The sequence below is a fragment of the Rhea pennata genome, chromosome 5 (genome assembly GCF_028389875.1).
Source record: "Rhea pennata isolate bPtePen1 chromosome 5, bPtePen1.pri, whole genome shotgun sequence".
NCBI classification, from domain to species: domain Eukaryota; kingdom Metazoa; phylum Chordata; class Aves; order Rheiformes; family Rheidae; genus Rhea; species Rhea pennata.
Genome location: NC_084667.1, coordinates 57,608,770 through 57,628,668, shown reverse-complemented (window position 1 = coordinate 57,628,668; position 19,899 = coordinate 57,608,770). Strand labels below are relative to the sequence as shown.

Genomic DNA, 19,899 nt, shown 5'->3' with positions numbered 1-19,899 from the left:
TTTGTACATATTCCAGGGAGCCTACAGCAATGTTGTTAACACTGCTTGACCCTCAAAATCTAAAGGTTTGTTTTGGCTAGGAATACCATGGTCCAGCTGGACCTAAATACTGTTTTGTAAAGGGCCCATAGATTATCAGCCTAGAAGAATGGATCAGCTGGGCTGCTCAGCAGATGGTTTAGCGCTTGCAAATAACATCCTTATTAATCAAAAACAATACACTTAGTACTGGAATATGTACACATATCAAGAACTAAGTAAAAAAAAGTTGTTGTACAGATTTTCTATTCAGACATGCTTATCCAAAGTTTGATTTTTATAATAAAATGAATGTAGTAGGATAAATGAAGAAAAGATTACTAAAGCTCTGTAAATAGCATGTTGATGGAAACCATTTCATCCGTGGCATCAAGGAAATGTTATATGCTGATAACATTAACTACTGATATCTGACCAGAAATTCTTCCTTTAGTCAGGCATAAGTCTTTAGTCACTACAACAAAACCTGAATGAAACTCCATGTCCTCTTCTAGAGGATTCAGATTCCATGAATCCTCTTGTTCTCTTGTTCTTTAAATCTATTAATACAAATGACTCTACAATTATTGCTTATATTCATAATGATCATAAAGTTTTAAAGGCTTTTCCTCAATGAAATCAATAACATATGTGCATATATGGTGGTGGCCATTTTGTAGCAGTCAGGCATCAAAAATTTCCTCTAAAAACCCTGTCTTTGTGGAATATATTTAGGTCTTTTCTGTTAATATAGCAGGAACAGGTTATAGTGTCTCAAAGAGACAAAGAAAGATGGATGGGAGCTCATTAACTGATAAGTGCAAACCATCTCAAAAGAAAAAAAAAATCACAACGAGGCTGAGATGCAGGTTTTTTGTTTGTTTAAGGCAGCACAGTAGAGGTGGGGGCTGAAGAAAGCTCAGAGAAGTTTGACTAAGGTAGAGCTTAAGAAAGCTGAAAGGTGAAACACAGCAGGATAGCTGATCAAGACCAGCACCTCTGGCATTGGATATAGTAAATATATTGTTTTCTGTTCTCTGTCTTTAGTAACAAAGATGAGATTTGTCGACAGGAATTGAAATTGTATCAGTGCTCCTCCTTGTATTCTCTTTGCCATTATATCAGTGTTCCTGTACAAAGCAGATTTAAGAATTCTTGCTTTTGAGACCTGTTGCAAGAGACTACTTCAAATACTGCAGTTTTTCTCAAGTTAAGTCTCTTATTATTCCAATTCTCTATCATTTATGTGGTTTGGAACTATTCACTACAGCAACACCACAAATACGATAGAAACTCTCATACATGTTTTTACCTCTGTTCCAGAAAAGAGTTAAAGAGAGATTACTTCTTCCTTTCATGTTTTAAGACAAGACTTTTTTCCTTCTGAGAGTATAGCAAGACTATATGAGCCTCCTAAACTTTACTGACACCACAAAAGATAAGCAGGGTGCTAGGAGCCAAAAATCATTGTTCTTTCAATACTGAGTCACTGACCTCCTCTTCAGAGAGGATCTCCTTTCTGTATATGAGGAAATACGCTATCTGTGATGGAAGAGCTGCCAACAGGGTTACCATAGCCAAAAATCATGTGTGACACTTCATAAATGTGAATTTAAATCCTTGCATTTTGTAGTTTAAACACAAACTTGTTACTCAAAGCCTTTTTCTAGTCTGCAAGGGATGACGGCATCTCTGTCAAAGGCAGAGGGAACTGGCACAGCTGCTAGAGTGACAGCCATGGGAACACTGCTCAGAGCAAGGGAGGAGGCGAGAATGGTAAAGCTGAATCCAGGCTAGATGGGTTTAGTGAGGAAAAGTAAAATATTATCCTAGTATTTGAAGTAACTGCTACCATACCTCAGCATACCTCCTTCATACAAACATGCACCAGTTTGCTCTTCTTAGATCCTGATCTCTTGGGTGTCTTTGCCTGTAAGCCCATTTTGTCCTGAGCTTGTTTCAAGCCATCTTCTTCCTCAAACTCTGGTATACTCCTCCAGCACAAAAGCTCAGCCCTGTTAACTCTGTACTGATATTGGCACCAGTTTCTTTCCCCGCCTAAGACAGCCACAGCTCTGTGAGCTTTCTAGGTTTGCAGGTTGCCTTTTCTGAGACATGTGGTATCTGGAGCAAGTAGACACAAGGCAGGACTGGAGTTGTGCATCCAGCTGGAGGCAAGGTGGATTACCTGAAGGCATCTCAAATGGCACTAGAGACTTATACATAGGCAAGCATGAGCAATTAGATAGCTAAATGTTGATTCACAGCCTACTCACTGGTCAGTGGAATAGTTCTCTAGGCTTCAATGGTAGCCAATGACTAGTTCTCCAATAGATGTAATTGGAGCCTAGATATTTAGCCAACATAAACACCAAAATGTACATGTCTTAACCTTGATCTGAATCTCACCAGTAGAGTTAACGATTTGAAGGGTGTTTCTGAGGCACAATCATTCCCAGTAGCATTTTCAGCAGTGAAGTTTGCACTTCCCATCTTTTAACTAGAGCTCTTTTTTCTTTCGTTGCTCAATTACAAGGACAGAACTTGCCATAGGCACTAAACTGCTAGCTGAAAACAAAACAAAACAGAACACTCCCCCTCCCCCAAGGTTTAAAAGGTAACTATGTCAGTGAACTGACACAAAAAAGAAGAATCTTTCCCATAATCAACTGCTTTAATACCTCCAAAGCCAGTATCCCTACTGGCCAGTAGGCCTACATCCCATTTACAATTCTAAATGTTTGCAATGCAGTTCAGTTTTAGTACAGTAGCACTAGTAAGTATTTTGATTAAGATCTTTTTGGTTTTAGTATTTTATTTCAGATCAAAAGTACTTTTTCCTGTATATTGTATTTTCAGTAAGAAAGTCATCAGCTCCCTCAAATGTTCTCAGTATTTTATGGTATACTATGTTAAGTAGCTAATATTCTTCACTGACTGATGACTTCAGAGGATCCCTGAAAGCTGATATTGGAGGGGCATCATGCTACCCTGCAAGTAATGACTGGGCCAGTTCCCATAGACCAGCAAAGATGGATGAGTCACTGCAAATTTAACCAGCCCTAAGGAGGTGCTATTGTCCATATTCTTTCTTTCTGCGCATAGTCAGGCAGGACAATTTGCCCAACAAAATGCTGCAGTTGCTGCTGCTTTATGTTATCTTTCCCTGCTCTGCTTTCAAAATAAGTATCTTAAGATTTAAGAAGAAATATAAAAACTAAGTCAAATTACAGCTGAGGTAAGGACCAGATCCATCTTATCTCAAAAACTAGATTCCAGTTAAGCCACTTGGGCATTCACTAATGTTTAGGGTGGAAAAAGAACAGAAACAAGTTTCCTGATTATCTCAGATTTGGTTCTTCAGTTAATACCCTAAAGGATCCTAAATGAAATGTTTCAGTCCACTGGAAAAAGAAATCCAGTGCAAATTGTGAAGCATTTTAAAAGCTCTTTCTTCACTTTCTCCTGCATAGCTTGATGTTTTTGGTGGAAAGAAAAGAACTTTTAAAAGATGAAACTCCCATCCCCCCACAAATAAGAAACTTGACTGCCTTAACAGAGGGCTCTAAAATCAGAAATGATGTGAGAGAAAGCTGAGGTGACAAACCATAAGCACATAACTCTCTGTACCTAGAGAATTTGCTAGAGAATAGCAAAGGACAGGTATACTTCAACTACACCTTTGTTATTGACTCATCAGACCAGGCTGTTGGATTTAAAGGGGTGGTTAAGTAGAAACTATTTCCTATTTCGACCTGAGTCTGGAATCTGATGACTGATTCGTAGTTGATATCCATTGTTATAACGGATTTTGAATCAAAGCTGCATTTTTTTTAAAGAGTTGTTCAATGTTTCTAATTATCTCTGAGTTTACCATAACATATGCCTATCACATAACAGATCACATATTAGAATGCACAATACTGGATTATACGCCTTAAAGTGAGTTAAGTGAGTTCATGCTTCAGGCTGACTTACCTAGGTTTACTTTCATCTGGACTTCCAGGTTAGTTATCTTTGGTTGAAAGACTGGTTAAAAAAGCTTCTGACTTTCTCAATAGAAGCTTTGAGAGGAAGCATCCACCTGCCTTGAAATTTTCATCTTGTTATCTAGAAGTTAACACTTTCCACAGAAGTACCTCTACACACATTTTTTCTATTAGCTGTAATCTTTGCACTGCATTGTAGTGCTATAGCATGTATGAATGTTACCAGCAATACAGCTAATTTGCTATGTACTCAAGATGATTTAGAGACATGTCAACAGAAAAGATTATAGGATAATGAACTGAATATGTGCTTTAAAGCTTTTTGTTTTTGAGCAGTTGTTAATAGATTTCAGAGTAGCATAGTTATCAGACAGTACAGAAGAAGTTGCTAAATATTCCTTTCTTGGGTGGCTAGGGCAATTGAGGTAAATTGTTAATTAACAGCATCTAAAGACATCTTCAGGAAGCACAGTTGAGATCAAGTTGTTTTCAGGGAGTGGCAAGAGCAAGGTTGTTCCGTGAGGATGAAGAACTGGGAACTGAGGCGACCCCAGTGTGGGCTGAGCCCTTGCCATGGGGATTGCTGTCTTGCAGCGGCTGAGCGTGACAGGTAGAGACGGCACTGCTAACAGTGTCCATCAATGGTCCCAGACATGGCAAGCAATGAACCAAGCCCAGAGACCATCCAGGAGCTCCAGTCAGGAGTGGAGGGAAACAGAGCTAGAGACAGGGCTGAAGACAACAACCATGGGTCCAAAGCCCACCCAGGAGGAAAAGTTGTGAACAAGATTGTAGACAAGCTACAACATCTAGAGTCTATCCAGGAGACAAACTACTTACAGCATGGGTCCAAGGATCATCCAGAAGGCAAGGCTGGAGACCAACACTTCTACAGCAGAGCTTAGGAGGGACTGAAGGTCCTAATCTGACCTGAAATGGAGCCCAGGGTGGAGTGTGGAGGAATGGTTGGAGGCCCCAGGTGAGGCTGGTCAGAACCATTACAGCCTATTTGTGCCCCTAGGGCCCTGATGATGTTGTGGCTTCTGTGAGCCTTTGCCTGTATGCCAATGCAGCTTTTGATTCTTGCAAACCTTGCCCACTCCTTAAAATATGGCAGAGAAAAAGCAGAAATGAAGAATTTGAAGAGCTGAACTCTTTGAGGTGACATACTCTATCTTATGTTTTTCGCTGCGACACAGGTGAAGAACACTTCTCTGCAGAGGTCCTTAAAGAAAAATCAGAATCAGATCCTTTACATTTTGATTAGATCTCCATATAGAAAGTTTGACCAAAGACGTTGAACATTTTTGTTGATAGCTAAAACAATTCTGGGGGTAGTATCCAAAGCAAGAGGGATCTTTAACCTGAAATTAATATCACAAAGACCTATTAGACTCTACAGAAGTAATCTATCTTACAAAACAGTACAACTAACTACACAGGTGAGACATCAGTCTAGATTTGCTCCTATTTATGCCTCTCTCTAAAATATTTATCACAGACAGGATAAGCATTAGGCAGAGACACTTGTGACAGGTTTGCTGTAGCATGACAACAATTACAAATGAATCAATAAACCAATACAGCCCTTAGCTGCTATTTATTCAGAAATAAGCATCAGTGAGTAATTTACCATATTTGGTACCATATTTGCCAGACAAACTACACACAAGACAAGAAAGCTGCAGAACAGTTCCAGTAGTAAATTATCTTTTAAATAGCTGCTTTAAAAATAAATCAAACTACCATTCCTCCATTCCTTGCTCTTCAATCCTTTTTTTTTTTTTAAAAAAAACCCCTTTTATTATGGGGAATGAAAGAAATCATGTAGCAATACAGACATATTATATTTCTTCTTTACCACTCAGCACAAGTTACAGCAACTGTACTCATGAATACTGAAGCCAGTCATAGGTAATCAGTTCAATTTTACATATTGCTATGAAAACTTGCAAATTGCTGCTAGGCTTTTGAGGGCCTAGATGGCAGTATAGTTCTTAGTGTAATTAGTCAATTTGATCTTCTCTGGAAAGATAATATTAACGGAGAGGTTTTCCCCATTGCTTGATTTCAGAAAAAAGTTCTTTTTCTTGCGTAGGAGATGACTATATTTGGCATTAGCAAGCCACATTTCACATTTTGAAAAAAATACAATCCCGGTTGTACCCAAGACAACAAGACATGTAAGCAAGCCCAGGACAATGAAACATATCACCTGACTTTTACTGAGCAAGGGATCTGTGTTTTGGATTGTTTCTTTCATTGTTATTTTCAGGACTTGATGTTCTTGATGCACTGATTTGTGATGAGCTTTTGGGGATGGGTTGTAATTCTGTATATTCTTTGAATTCATTTCAGAGAGGCTTGTGTTTTTGCTGGGATGTTTGCAGGTTGCACCAATAAATTCTGGCGTACAGATGCATTCGTATCCTCCTTGGGGATGTTCACTGCATGTTCCTCCATTCTCACATGGGCCGCTTGCACAGAATATGACACGGCTGCTACAGAGTTTTCCTGTATAGCCATGGGGGCAAAAACAGCTGAAACCTGCACCAATATCTGTGCATGTTCCTCCATTTTCACATGGACTGGATTCACAGTCATCTATATCTATTTCGCAGAAATTGCCAGCAAAACCTGAAGGGCACAGACAGGAAGCATGCGGTGCAAAACCACTGTCATCAACGCACGTTCCTCCATTCTGACAGGGAGAGCTAGAATATAGAACAGATACGTATACACTGAGGTGAATCAAAGTCCAATGAAAGAAACCATTATGAAACACTTTGTATAATAAAAAGAGCTGGTTTTGTTCAGAAGAGCCAATTCCTAATGTAAATCCAGTGAAGTCAATGAAGTTCAATCAAGAACGAGTTTGTTTAACAGCTTTGTCAATACAGATTATAATAACTTTAGCTAACCCTTCAGGCAGGATTAAAATATTATAGCAGTATATAAATCCTACCTGAAGAGCTGTGAAATGATTTTAAATTATTTCAAACATTTATTCAAATTAAGCTTCCCATTCTTTTCATATGCTTAGAGCTATTTAGCTGAATGACTATTTAGACAAGACTGAACAAAGACACTAGCAGCATGGCTTGGTTTTCCACCTCATTAGTCATAAAATAATCTATGTGTTGTATTGGCAAAGCAAAACATTCTGCCATGGCAGCCAGATGTGAAGGTGATTGCTTTTATTCTGCCTGATAGCACTCTGTGACACACTGAAAATTTAAAGGTGAACAGATAGTTTGGGGCAAGTTTTGGACCCCCAAATTTGAAAATTATAGTAAGCAAATATAAATGGGATGGTGTCAGCCCTAGCAAAGGCAGCTGTAATGTAACAAGACCAAAGAAAATCAAATATTTCTGCAAACCCTTGAAGAACTTAATTGTCTGGTATTCTAAGTGACCTAAATTCACTGAAAGACCCTTTTCTTTCTTTCTTTCTTTCTTTTTTTTTTTAAACTTTGCAGTACAACATTGCCTTTCTGGATACAGGGCTAAAAGACTGGCTCTGTCGGCAAAAAAGGGGTCTTGGGTAACAGGTTTACAGATAAAGCTCAAAGCCACTTTCATGGCAGTTTATAATGTAGGAACAAAGATTTTACAGCTTACATTCTAAAAAATGAATTTCAGACCTGAAAAAGACAACATAAACCTGGGCAAGACTCTTAGTGCCCCTGACAACAATGGTTCTCCTAATAATTATAAATCCTTAAAGACACACAGCTTAGTAGCAGGACAGTTGAAAAGATCAAGCTGTTAAGTGTTACATTTGCAGTGGAAAGCCTTGCAGTACTGAACATCACAGCTTCATGAATGTTGGTATTTCACATAGCAATGGTCAGTGGTAACTAGCCGTGATGGATTTCCACAGTGGGACTTTGAGTGGATTTAAGAGATCTGTTGATGCCCAAGTGAGATGACTTCAAAAGAGAAATTAGCTCCTGAATGCAAATGATCCTTGGCCACTGGTGGGATAATGACTGAGCCTCTCAAATGCCATCACTGTACTGGGAGCAGCTGTGCTGACTACCCTGAGCATCCTCTGGCTCTACTGGGGAATGAAACACTTGGTGGCCCCTCATCAGAAAACCTGGAATATTGTGTGGAGGAGTAGTCTGCCTGTTTGCTACTAACACATTAAACAATCTGCTCTGCTCTCATGCTGCTCTTTAGCATAGCTGTTTGCTTGGAAAAAGGCTACTACAAGAACAAATTAGAAATCTGGAAGCAGCATAGGGAAAGCAAAATGTGTTGTTGCTGGATCTTGACAAAAGAGTTATCAGAGGGAGCCTGGTGACAATTTGAGGTGATCATGCAACCAGGGAATTTTGCCATGATCACTAGCCACTGTTTCTTCTTTAAGCAAAATAAGGATGCTTTAGCTGTCATATGATCCTTGAGCAACTGAATGGTTACGGTCAGCCTTGAAGAATCTACCTTCTCTTCACCTTAGGCATCCCATGGAAAATCTGACAAGCTTTTTGGGTATGGCAATATGAGATGGAGCCTCATATCTGAGTTGGATCACCTTATCAACTTTTTGGGGAAGTGGGAAGAAATTGTTGGAGAATTTAAAATGATTCATTCTCAATGTTTTATATATATTCAAATTTTTAGTAAAATCAGTTAAGAGGAAACATGTAGAATTTCACATGTATTCTTTATTTTTTTTACTAACACTAGTTGCATTTGCTTAATTTTTAATATGTTTAAATAAATAATATATTAGAATTAATCTCCCTGAGTGTACATATCTTGAATTATTTTAAACATTTGGCATTTAAGACATGTTCAGCAGGATACGGTACGTAAAAGAATAGCTGCAGAAACATGGAAATACCACTCAGCTGCTTTCCAAATACTCCACATTCTCACTTTCTTTTTAAAACATTTATCTCTTGCTACTCTTCTTCAGAGCAAAACTTCAAAACATCACACAGATGTCATTAATGCTAACACATCTACCTGATTTTGTAAACAGACTAGAACAATTACTTTCGTTGGTGAGTTGTCATCATTCCATCTATAAAGATTAACTAAGGAGCCAGTGGCAATACTTAGTAATACCAATTTTGTTAACTGTACCACTGAAGTAGCAAGGAAGAGAGATGAGAGTGAGATGACCTCCCAAGATGGTTTCTTTCCAACCACCCACCTTTCCACCAAGGTGTGAGGTGCAATACTTTCAGACTCTAAAGTATTATCAGACACTGAGTGATAATGCTGGGAACAGTTGTCTTTTTCACCTAAAAGCAGATTTGCAGAGAATGCTGCTTATTTTTCTGAAAAAAGACAGAAAAAAGACAGGATCTTCACAGAGAAAGGGAACTGTTGTTTCACGAACCATTATAAAAATTTGTTCAAGATTTCCTGACTAGCTCATGAGCATTCAGCCTAGACATAGCATTACCAAAATGTACTTTCAGCAATTAAAAATATGATGATTTAAGTGAAAAAAAATGGAACTAATCTGTACTATTTATCTCCCCTGTTCTCTAGGATAATTAATATATGTCCATAATGAATTACTGGAATATTTGCTATAGAGATGAAAAGCAGAAAAAGAAAGCTATTCACACTACCTATGTTAGGCAAATAGCCTGGATGTCATTCAAAGCACTTGTGAGGAACCTAAGTTGATGTAGATGAAGAGAAATAGGCAAGTCAGATCTCAGATGCTGATGCCCAAATAGGCCTGTGTGACTATTCCCCACTAAATGTAACAAAAAAAACTTTCCAGTGGCCTAAGGACGTAAGAATAAAAAGAATGGCATTTCTTGGAAGAGAAAGTGAAAGGAGTTAGTGACAAAATGTATTTTTTAAAAAAGGTGTGTATAAATATCCAGAGAGATTTATCCATAAGGAAGATCTAAAGATTTGTAATCATCCATTGCTGAGCTAAAGCAGAACTAGAGGGTATTAGTACAGAGCTGTAGAGACACAAGGCAATCTTAGAAGAAAAGAAAATGTTTCAGATTAAGATAATAATATTACCAAGCTTGTACCCATCAGAAAGGCATTTCATATGGTTATGGGATCAGGTTATTGATGAACTAAAAGAGAACAGGTACCTCTAGATTTCCACAATTAGACTCAACTACAATTTAACTTTAAAAAGGCATCCTTTTTTCAAACAATTCTATCAGTAATGCTGCTGAAAGTTAATATCCTTGAAACTGTGAGCAAAATGTGCAGTCAATATATCACAACAAAGCCATATGTGTGTCTAATAAAGGTGTTTTGCTAAAAGCCTATTTTCCCCACAGTAACTTCAGTTCATCCACTAATAAAATACTAAGTGGATAATTTGTGTTGTCAGAATGTTTCCATCATTCTTAAACTGTATTCCTTCAAATTCCCTTATGGCTCTCTCACCATCTGAATACTTTCCTGATCAGTCTTTTGTTACATGCTTCATTAACAATGTATTTAAGTACTGATTTGATCTAGACTGCACATTATTGATGTACTTTATATATCAGCTCTTAAGATTATTTAAAATCTAATACAAATATTTACAAAGACTTCTGTATGGGCATATGGCTACTCTTATGCAAATGCGTGTGTGCCTAATTTGCACATTCATATACTGTAACAGTGTACAGTCCCAATAGATAAGCAGATGAGGGGCTAATCAAATACATAACTGGCCAGCTCTTACATATCCTTATTATGTATGTATGAGAAAAAAACTACTGAAGCATTAGTCTAATGGGTATCTTACAAAGAATATCAGTCAGGTATTGAAGTGGTTTAATTTCACTAGGCTTTTGAGAAGGATCAACAAAAAGCCATTTTACAAATGTGGGCAACTGACTAAATAAATGGTCATCTGGATTCCCCAAACTAAACTGTCCCAGCTGGGAACAAGGAAGATGCTCAAGATAAGGATGCTTTGGCATGAAGGGAAAGAGCTGCAGGAAACTTGCTCTGAACAGAAAGCTTCAGCTCTGGAGAATCCAGTTCCCCAAAACAAACAAATCACACTGTTTAAGGTTTAGAGCCTGCTGAAAGCTCAACTTGCTGGACTGGATTTTTGGGAGAGTGGAGGGTATATGGACTTAGTTAAGCACAAAGTTAGTTCAGGCAAGGAGTGCCAAAATCTGGAAGAAAAGGAATCATAGAATTGCTAAGTTTGGCAGAGACCTCTGGATATCATCTGATCCAACCCCCTTGCTCAAGCAGGGCCAGTAAGAATAGGTTGTCCAGGACTGTGTCCAGTCAGGTTTTTCATATCTCCAAAGATATGCAAAAGGAGAGACTCCACACTCTCTCTTGGCAACCTGGCCCATTGTTCAACCACTCTCATAATAAAAGCATTTCTTCCTATGTTTAAATGGAATTTTCTGTATTTCAATTCATTCTCATTTTACTGGGCATGGAGAAGAGTCTGGGTCCATCTTCTTTACATCCTCCCATTTGGTATCTATGCACATCAGTAAGATTCCCTCTGAGCCTTCTCTTCTCCAGGCTATACAGTTCCAGCTCACTCAGCCTCTCCTCCTACGATAGAGGCTCTGATTCCTTAATCATCTTCATGGTCCTCTGCTGGACGCCCTCCAGTATGTCCACATCTTTGTTGCATGAGGAGCCCAGAACTGAGCAGAGCAGAGGGGAACGAGCGCTTCCCTTGACCTGCTGGCAACACTGTTCCTAATATCCCATTTCTCTTCTAAACTGGAAATTAATGCCCCCCCATGTCCTCCCACTCCCATTTTGGTTAAAATGAAATTATCTCCTTGAGTTAACCATAATGGACATACCACTATACGTCAGTTAAAATATGACAAACTGGTGGACTAGATATCTTTGTGCAGAGAGCTTATGGGCTGGCTACTGTTCTTCTTTACCTGGATTGTATATATAATTATCTTTCATTAGAGATGAGAACAAAGGGCAGCAAGTACCTTGAAGTTTGTTTACTAAAATCACGGGAAGGCATAAATTTACCGCAACAAATGTGCAATTTATCACTTAGAGTACTCAAATTATGCCTATGAGATTTGTAAAGTTTGATAAAAGTATCAACAACAAATCCCCATAGCAGAAGCACTATATGTTCTAGTATAGAGATATTTCCACTTAAGAAAGAAATCTGAAGAATAGTCAGTTGAAGTGGGGATTTTAAATTCACATCAGAAATCAGAAATCAATATTTACCCATTAATAATGCAGGGTCCTTTCTTGAGATGACAGTTTTTTCCTGTAAATCCCTGGGCACACAAACAAATATATCCTCCATCACCAGTCTCTATGCAGGTTGAGTTATTGATGCAGGGCTTTGCAGAACATGGGTGAATATCTGTTTAAAAACATATGTATTTTGTTCTATTAACATTGCAGTGCAGTGCTAAACAGGCAGCAGATGAGTAAAATCAGGAACTCAATTAATCAAATAAGACAGAGTCATTAAATAGCAAACAATACATTAAAAAAAATATAGCTCTAATGGTCCTTCATCATGCATTTATATGTTGTGATTTATTTCTCCTTCTGTTAAAATGGAATACAGATTATTATTATTGCAAGCACTTTCAGCTTGGTTCTTTCCTCTTAGGTCCCTCTTGTAAAATAGGTTTGTTTGAGTCTATGAATAAGTAATATTATCAATAAAATATTAGAAGAAGAGAAAGAGCTTCTCAGTAATATAGTCATCCTTTCATATCCTGTGTCTCCATGCACAGAATTCTGATAAAGCAATAGACAAACAGGAATTCTCCCCCCTCCCTGCCTGAAAGACTAATGTTATGTGCTCGTGTACAAATATGTCATAATAACAGACATCAGCAAGTTACAAAATCTGTTAAAATTTCATCTTTTGGCTGGGTTGCATCTAACTCTTGTATAACTATACCAGAAGAGAGAGATGTATGACATGTTTTGACCAAAAAGTCACACGCCTTATTTCCTTTATGATTTCCCTGCTGCCTCCTGCCCCATCCTGAACTACTGAATTTTTAAAATAATTAAAAATAAATAAATAAAAAGTGCATATTTGAACCAACTAGCGGAGTAGCTGCAGTGACATACCGACTACAAGTTATCTGACATGCCTTGTGTGTTCACATGCACACCTACACTTTTTAAAAAGACGAAAAGGGATTTAAAGGCATTTATATTGTACTTCCCACAGCACAATACGAAACTTAGATGGTATCATGACGTACTGCAAAATTTTAACCATAACAAAACATTTCAACAGCTTTAGTTTTCAAATAGAATCTTCCCTGGATGAAAAGCTCTACTTTCTAATGTATTAGACTGTTCTCATTGCAACACAACCACTTTGCATGCGCTTTGAGTGCAAGCTCCAGTATTCAAAAGAACCAGAACAACCTTGAAAGCTTTTTGGAGCAGCGTTGTGCTCTGCTCTAAACCACCTAATTTGGTAGTTATAGTCCGTTCTCATTGCAACACAACCACTTTGCATGTACTTTGAGTGTTAGCTCCACTGTTCAAAAGAATGAAAACAACCTTGAAAGCTTTTTGGAGCAGAGCTGTTTACCACCTAATTTGGCAGGCTTTAAAGGCACCTATGCAAACATGAATGCTGATACATGAGCAAGGAAACTCACTGAAATATACATATATATATACACACATATATACACACACACTGAAAAAAATATATATACACATATACACACATACATGCACACATACACATGTATACATATATATGCACTGTCAGTATTATTAAAAATAATTTCAAAGACATATAAAAGTTCCTCAGGAAGGAATTTAAATTTAAAGCACAATTTTAAATTTTATAGGAACAGATCTTTATTAAAACATAAATAAATAAGTTGCCAAGTAGCCCACTTTTCTCTATTTTTCTCTACTTTTCTTCTCAAAAACCAAAAATCAAGTAATTTACTTCCTGTGATAAAAGTCTGAGAAATGAAATAAAGACTTTACATTTACACATGATGTAAATCATATTTATATGATATAAATAAGGATAGCCATAACTATGTTACCATCAAATTAATTAATATTTCCCTGAAATTAATTTTTCATGCTTTAGTACATGACACAGTCACTGACTGGTTTTGTGAGGAAGGTTTATGTCCATAGCAGAATTTCTAGACTCTTCCTCTTGAATGCCTGGCATGGGCATGTGGTAAGGGGCTACCCCTGTATTTGTTTTGGTGACAGTCTCTCAGCTTACCAAGTGCCCCTGCCAAAGGAGTCAGGTGACACATATCACAGTATACACTGACCTCATACTACCTGTTGATTTTGGCCAAATTGAGGCTAGGGCTTAAGTGGGAGGTCAGGAGCACACAAATATGACTGTACCAGCACAACCAGAGGTGTTAGCAAACTGATGAAACTGGTTTTCCCTTTGTTTTGTCCACTGTTTGATGTGGTACTGGTTCCAGTACGATGATAATATCTGTCTCAAGAGAGTTGCAGATAGGGAAACCCCTTCTGTGCAGCCACATTCCAGATGTTCATACACCTGGTTTCAAGGATGTGGTTTTTGGAGGGTTAAAAGATGGCACGGCAGTCAGCTAGGCAGGCTGGTGCTCTCCATTGCAAAGAAGGTGATCAGCAGTGTTATCACTAATGCAACCTTACAGATTTCTCTTAATTTCTTCATTTATGTGACTGCAATGAGAGCCATAAATGATACCACTAATCCTGGCCTATTTGTTTACAATGAAATAAGCCCAGCCTATAATCTACATACCTCTAAATTACAAAGAGGATCGTTCTGGACAGGAGCTGAGGACCAAGCTGTCCATTTCAAAACTAACAGCTACACAGCCAGAGGTGTTAGCAAACCACTTGATAATCTAAAACCACTCTAAGTAGGAACTTCCATGGTCCATGCTGAGGAGCTTACTACATTATCTTTCCTAAGAAGTGGAAAATGATAGAATGCCACTGTTCCAAATGACTTCTTTCCTTCTATGCTTAATGAGCAGTTAGGTGCTGAGACTATACTCATATTTTACAAGTATTTCAAAAATTTACAATAGTGGTCAAGTGAACTTCAGACCCTGTCACATTTTTCCATTCCAGATTTTGCCAGCCTTGTGAGTTGGCATTCACTCAGTTAGCAACATGAAAATAGTGGCTATGCCAGAAATTCCCTGGCAAATATATGCATTTTCTATAGCAGCAAAAAAGCATTAATTTTAAAACAATGCCAAAACTGTATTACTCATGATCCTTCTCAAATCTCTACAGAAACAACTGAAATATGGCTTTTGAACATGGCTTGTTTCGTCATATGCTTGAAGCTAAAAATTAATGCCAGAAGCTGGAAAATGCCACTTAATGTCATTTGCATGTGAAAATATAATAATTGTGGCCTCTTCTCATCAGGCATAAAACTCCTATATTAGAAGAGAGAGGCAAGAGTCTGCTATTTTATAGTAAGAAACTGACAGGTTTGTATTTCCACATTGAAAAGTCAGTTATACATATATGTACGCCAATGATCCCCAAAAGAGCAGGAGCCTTCAAATTGTCCTTTTCCCTAACATGATCAAGTTTTGTTTAGTGGTTTCTGTCACTGAGTGAGTTGCAGCAGTTCATAACAACTTTACAGACCCAAGAGACTGACACCAACTTTTCAGCAGAGGGTGATCAGATCAGCGGCTGAGCAGTTTACACCATTTGATGTTACAGCGGTTGGGATAATAATTTTCAGTAATCATCTGATAGCAGGAAAGGAGGACCCTTCTCTTAATCCCTTGTGGCATTTACAGTAGGTAAATCCACTGAGGTTAAAGACTTTCAGCATGACAAGTTCGTGCAGATGAAAACATGGTTAGTTCTTTGTGACTGAGTATTCTTGGCTCCTCTGCTTGGGGATCTAGACTTAAACTGGCAAAAAAACCTCTGAGCTGACTCTGAGTGTTGAGAGAAATAATGGTTTCTGGACTTAAACAAGGGATACGCATTTTGTAATTACAGAACTATTTTAATGAATACCTTTTAAAATAATATTTTTCCAAGAGATATGGGTACAATTTGCAAAATAGTGTTTTGCAGACTAAGCAGCAGTTGCAAGAGTAGAAGGTTGCAAGGTTCAGAATTGCAAAGGTTTTAAGAGTGTAGAAATTCAGCAAGGCACTTAATGTGGCTTTTAAAAGAATGCCCAGCTTGAAAACTTGAAAACACAGTACACTTAGATATCTTTAGATGCTTACACTGCACCTTTAAAAATCTGGGCCTTTGGAGACATTGATAGGTAATAGAAATGAGTCTCCTAAAGTGATGGTGTGGAAGGAGGAGTTCACTCCATTTAATTTTAGGAATCTGGGATTGTACACCTTGACATCTTGAGCTATTTGTCTTGCACTTTCTGAGCTGGCTCTAACTAAGCACAGTGGCCTATTTCTAGGTCAGGAAGAGATACATCAGAACACAGAGGGACCCATTTCTCCTCACTACTTGTAACGAGAATCTACATAGCTGTCTCAGGTTAAAAACAGACCTGTCAGAGGTCTCTAGAACTACATAATTAAAGCAATTATCTCTGAGAGCCTATAGTCATATCTACACTGGTGCTACTGCAGCTTGTATAAACGTACCTGAACTAGCTTTAAACTAAGTAGTTTGGATATGCCTGTGTGTGCAAAACCCGACGAGAAGCTGAGTGAATACCTGAGTGCCTTGCATCAAACTCCATGACATTGCAAAGATGTAAGCTAGCTAAAATCCTCAGTCTTTTTATCCCATTCAAATTGTGTTGTCATTAATTACTGTTTTGGGTGTTAAATGGCAGAACATACTCTATAAATTTAAAGTCCTATAATGACCAAAGTGCTAATGACAAGAAAACAAACTGAGGCCCCAGAAACCTGTCCTTTTCTAGCTGCAGCTATGCTGGCTGAAAAGACACATGTGTCTAAGACACTCTTGCAGTTTCTGTCTCCTCATATCCGTTGACTGATCACTCATCTTGCCCATCAGCCTAAATAAACTAGCTCAGCAGAGGCTGATTCTTCAAATTGCTTACGCTAACCTGGCTCATTTTGACTGGAAAGAGGTTAGGGACTGCACACCCGAGCTCTCAGATCCGAGAGGGAGATGGTAGCCTGTTCAGACAGACCTTCTTCTCAGTTATGCTAGAATCATCATGGGGTTAAGTAAACGAAGAGATGAGCACAGTATTTTCCTTTGCAAGAAGAAATTTGCTTAAGTATTATGCTCATATCTGCCTGTACAGAAATTAGTATATATAAGGTGTCAGACAAATAATACAATTGGCTTAATATGTAAAAGATGATGTCCTTCTGGAAAAGAAGACATATATGACAAGAAGTTAGTAAGTTAGCAAGTAATTTGCAAGCTTTCTCTACAATGATCAGTGTTTAAAATAGAATGACGAGTTTACATCTTGCTTGCATACATGCCCAGTGCCAAAGGATACTACAAGCTTAAATTATACAAGCTCCAGGCTTCTGTGCCGCTGCCCCGAATCACCTTATATTTTGGCTCTAACGTTCACTAAAAAAAAAAAAGAATAGTTAGGCAGAAGGACTTTTGTACGTTTCCAGCACCAGAGGGAGCTGTTTCACCTCGCTTGCTCAAGGAGAGGAAAGTCTGTGCAAACCTATGTCACAGAGGCTGCCAACCCAGCCCTCCTCGCAGACGCACTGCCAGGGTTTGGCACAGCTGCCGTGCAGGCAGCCAGGGAAAGGCACGCACTGATTGCAAAGAGCGCCCTGCCAGCCAGGTTGACACCTGAAAGAGATAAAAGACAAGACAGAGGCACAGTTTACTTTCAACAGACGCAATTACAAGGATGTTCCCCTTTTCGAGACACGATAAATAAACTTTCGGATGCAGAATTGGACGACGCAGCGCATTTGTACACAAAGATACTGTCAGCGCTTCTAGGATACTAGAAATTAGTACTAGAAACAGATTAAAGAAAACTGTTTCATTCAGTGAGAATAAGTAAACAAACGCTAGTCAATGTAAAGACTTTTCGTACTGGAATATGTAGATTATTTGAAAATCAAGACTTTAATTCCACAAGGCTTCTAGACCCCTACATTGTATGACTCAAGTTATTGTATGTTAATAGAGTGCTATTTCATTACAGTACCAGATTTACAGAGGGCAAATTGTTTCAGCTTCTGTCTATTTTACAAGGACAATAAATTATTAAATCAGTCTGTTCCTGGGCTAATAGCCTTATCCAATGGATCTTTTTACCTGCATTCACTGGGAAATTCACAAAATCCGTTCACGGGGTGGCAGCCAGTTTTACAATTCACGCCTAGAAGAAATTTGTAGTATCATAGTAGAAAAATCAGCTCTCAGAAAAATCATATCATGTCCTATGCACATTAGTGATGTTTTAAAAACTACTAGGCTGCATAATATTCCGATTTTTTTCCAAGTACATGTTTTTATAACATATAATTTCAAATGAACCTAATTTATACCATGTTACCCAATGTTGCTATAGGACAAATGAAATAACTAAAAAATAGTACAAGGTACACTACTGCAAAATTGTACAAAGTACATCACTTTAGCATATGCAAAGTGCATGTAATATCACTATGCATTAGTTTAAAAGGGAAATTTTAGAACAGATCCATATATGTCATTTCACAGCATGCTACTCTAATTGCATTCTTTTTAGAACTACCTGAAATACAAAAGTACCTGCGGTCAGAAATAATTTCCATTTAAAATGATTTGTTCTAAGTGTTGAATTCACTTCAACCCTCTGTAGGATGAACAAAAACCGTTTGGATTTTGCATGAAAAACTGAAGCTAAAGAGATGTCAGTGGCCTTATGCGTGTGTGTGTGAAATATTTACGTTAAACACACTAAGCCATACTAACTTGAAATACCGTCATTCACTGCTTACATCCTGTGCAAACCACACGACGAACAGGCGAAGCGGGAGGAAAGCAGCATCTTCCCAGCGGCCGGAGAAGCCTTTAGCCGGGGTGAGAGGCCCGGACGGGGCTGCCCGCGGGAGGCTCCCGCCGCGGCGTCGCACCCAGCCGCAGCCACTCCGCAAACTTTCCCGAGTGCTGCGCGGCGCGGCCCCTCGCTGCGGCTCTGCGGGCGGACACGCGGACACAGGGACACACGGACACGCATCGCGCGGGCTCTTACCTGGGGCGGCGGGGCGGACGAGGGGCAGCAGGCAGCAGCAGCCGAGGAGCGCGGCGGCGCGCAGCCCCATGGCCGGGCGGCGCGCCCGCTGCGCGCGGCGCGGAGCCCGGCGGAGCGCCCGGCGTCCTGCCCGCGCGGCGGAGCGGAAGGCGGGACCCCCCCTCCCGCGCCGCGGGGGCGCCGCTGCTGCGCGGAGGCGGCGGCAGGCGACAGGGAGGGAGGGAAGGAGGGAGGGAGCGAAGGAAGGAGGGGGCCGCGCGCCCCCGCGGCCGCGCTCGGCCCGGCCCGGCAGCGGCAGCTCCGCGGCCCCTGCGCGGGCGCGCGGAGGGGAGCTGCGGTCCCTGCGCACCCGCGCACGTGCCGTCGCGGGGAATCTGGGAGCAGGGGAGTCCTGGCGGAGGTGGTTTGAACACGCCCGTTCCCTTCTCGCTTGTGACCTTCTTAAAACTTACTCCGACTGTCCCCAAAGAGCAGATTCTCTGCTCAAAACCTCCCCTTCCTCACTCAGATCAGGGCAGAGAGCTCCAGCTTTCTCCGGAAAGACCCCAGAAAAAAGCAAGGAGGTTAAACACAGTGTGTTTCTAAGGGTAAAGAGTTAAGAAAAAACAACCCCTGAACATTACCTTTAGCCAGGTTTTATATACTGAACAGATCAAGAGGAAGAAACATTATTTCCACTACAAGTCACCTTAAATACTGCACTTTATTCTATGACCGTTCCTTTCCCCCTTTTGTCTTTTACTCTTCCTTTGAGTTGTCCCATATGGAGATAGA

At 39.5% G+C, this 19,899-nt stretch overlaps 1 protein-coding gene across 1 annotated transcript; it reads right to left on the bottom strand.

Annotated features, from left to right (window-relative positions):
* Positions 1 to 5,598: 5,598 nt before the first annotated feature.
* DLK1 (delta like non-canonical Notch ligand 1) lies at positions 5,599 to 19,195 on the bottom strand. Its single transcript, XM_062577231.1, has 5 exons — positions 19,126 to 19,195; positions 18,204 to 18,267; positions 17,596 to 17,726; positions 12,180 to 12,321; positions 5,599 to 6,721 (listed from the first exon to the last, which is right to left on the bottom strand). Exons 1-5 carry the CDS (start codon positions 19,193 to 19,195, stop codon positions 5,986 to 5,988), a joined length of 1,143 nt encoding a protein of 380 aa, XP_062433215.1. The 3' UTR covers positions 5,599 to 5,985.
* Between the last annotated feature and the right edge of the window lie 704 nt (positions 19,196 to 19,899).

Excerpts from the sequence above, each read along its gene's own strand:
- DLK1 (XM_062577231.1), bottom strand. The coding sequence starts at position 19,195 with ATGGGGCTGCGCGCCGCCGCGCTCCTCGGCTGCTGCTGCCTGCTGCCC. Across the intron at positions 18,268-19,125 it reads CGTCCGCCCCGCCGCCCCAG|GCGTGAATTGTAAAACTGGC; the intron begins GTAAGAGCCCGC and ends AATTTCTTCTAG. Across the intron at positions 6,722-12,179 it reads GGACCCTGCATTATTAATGG|CTCTCCCTGTCAGAATGGAG; the intron begins GTAAATATTGAT and ends TCTATATTCTAG.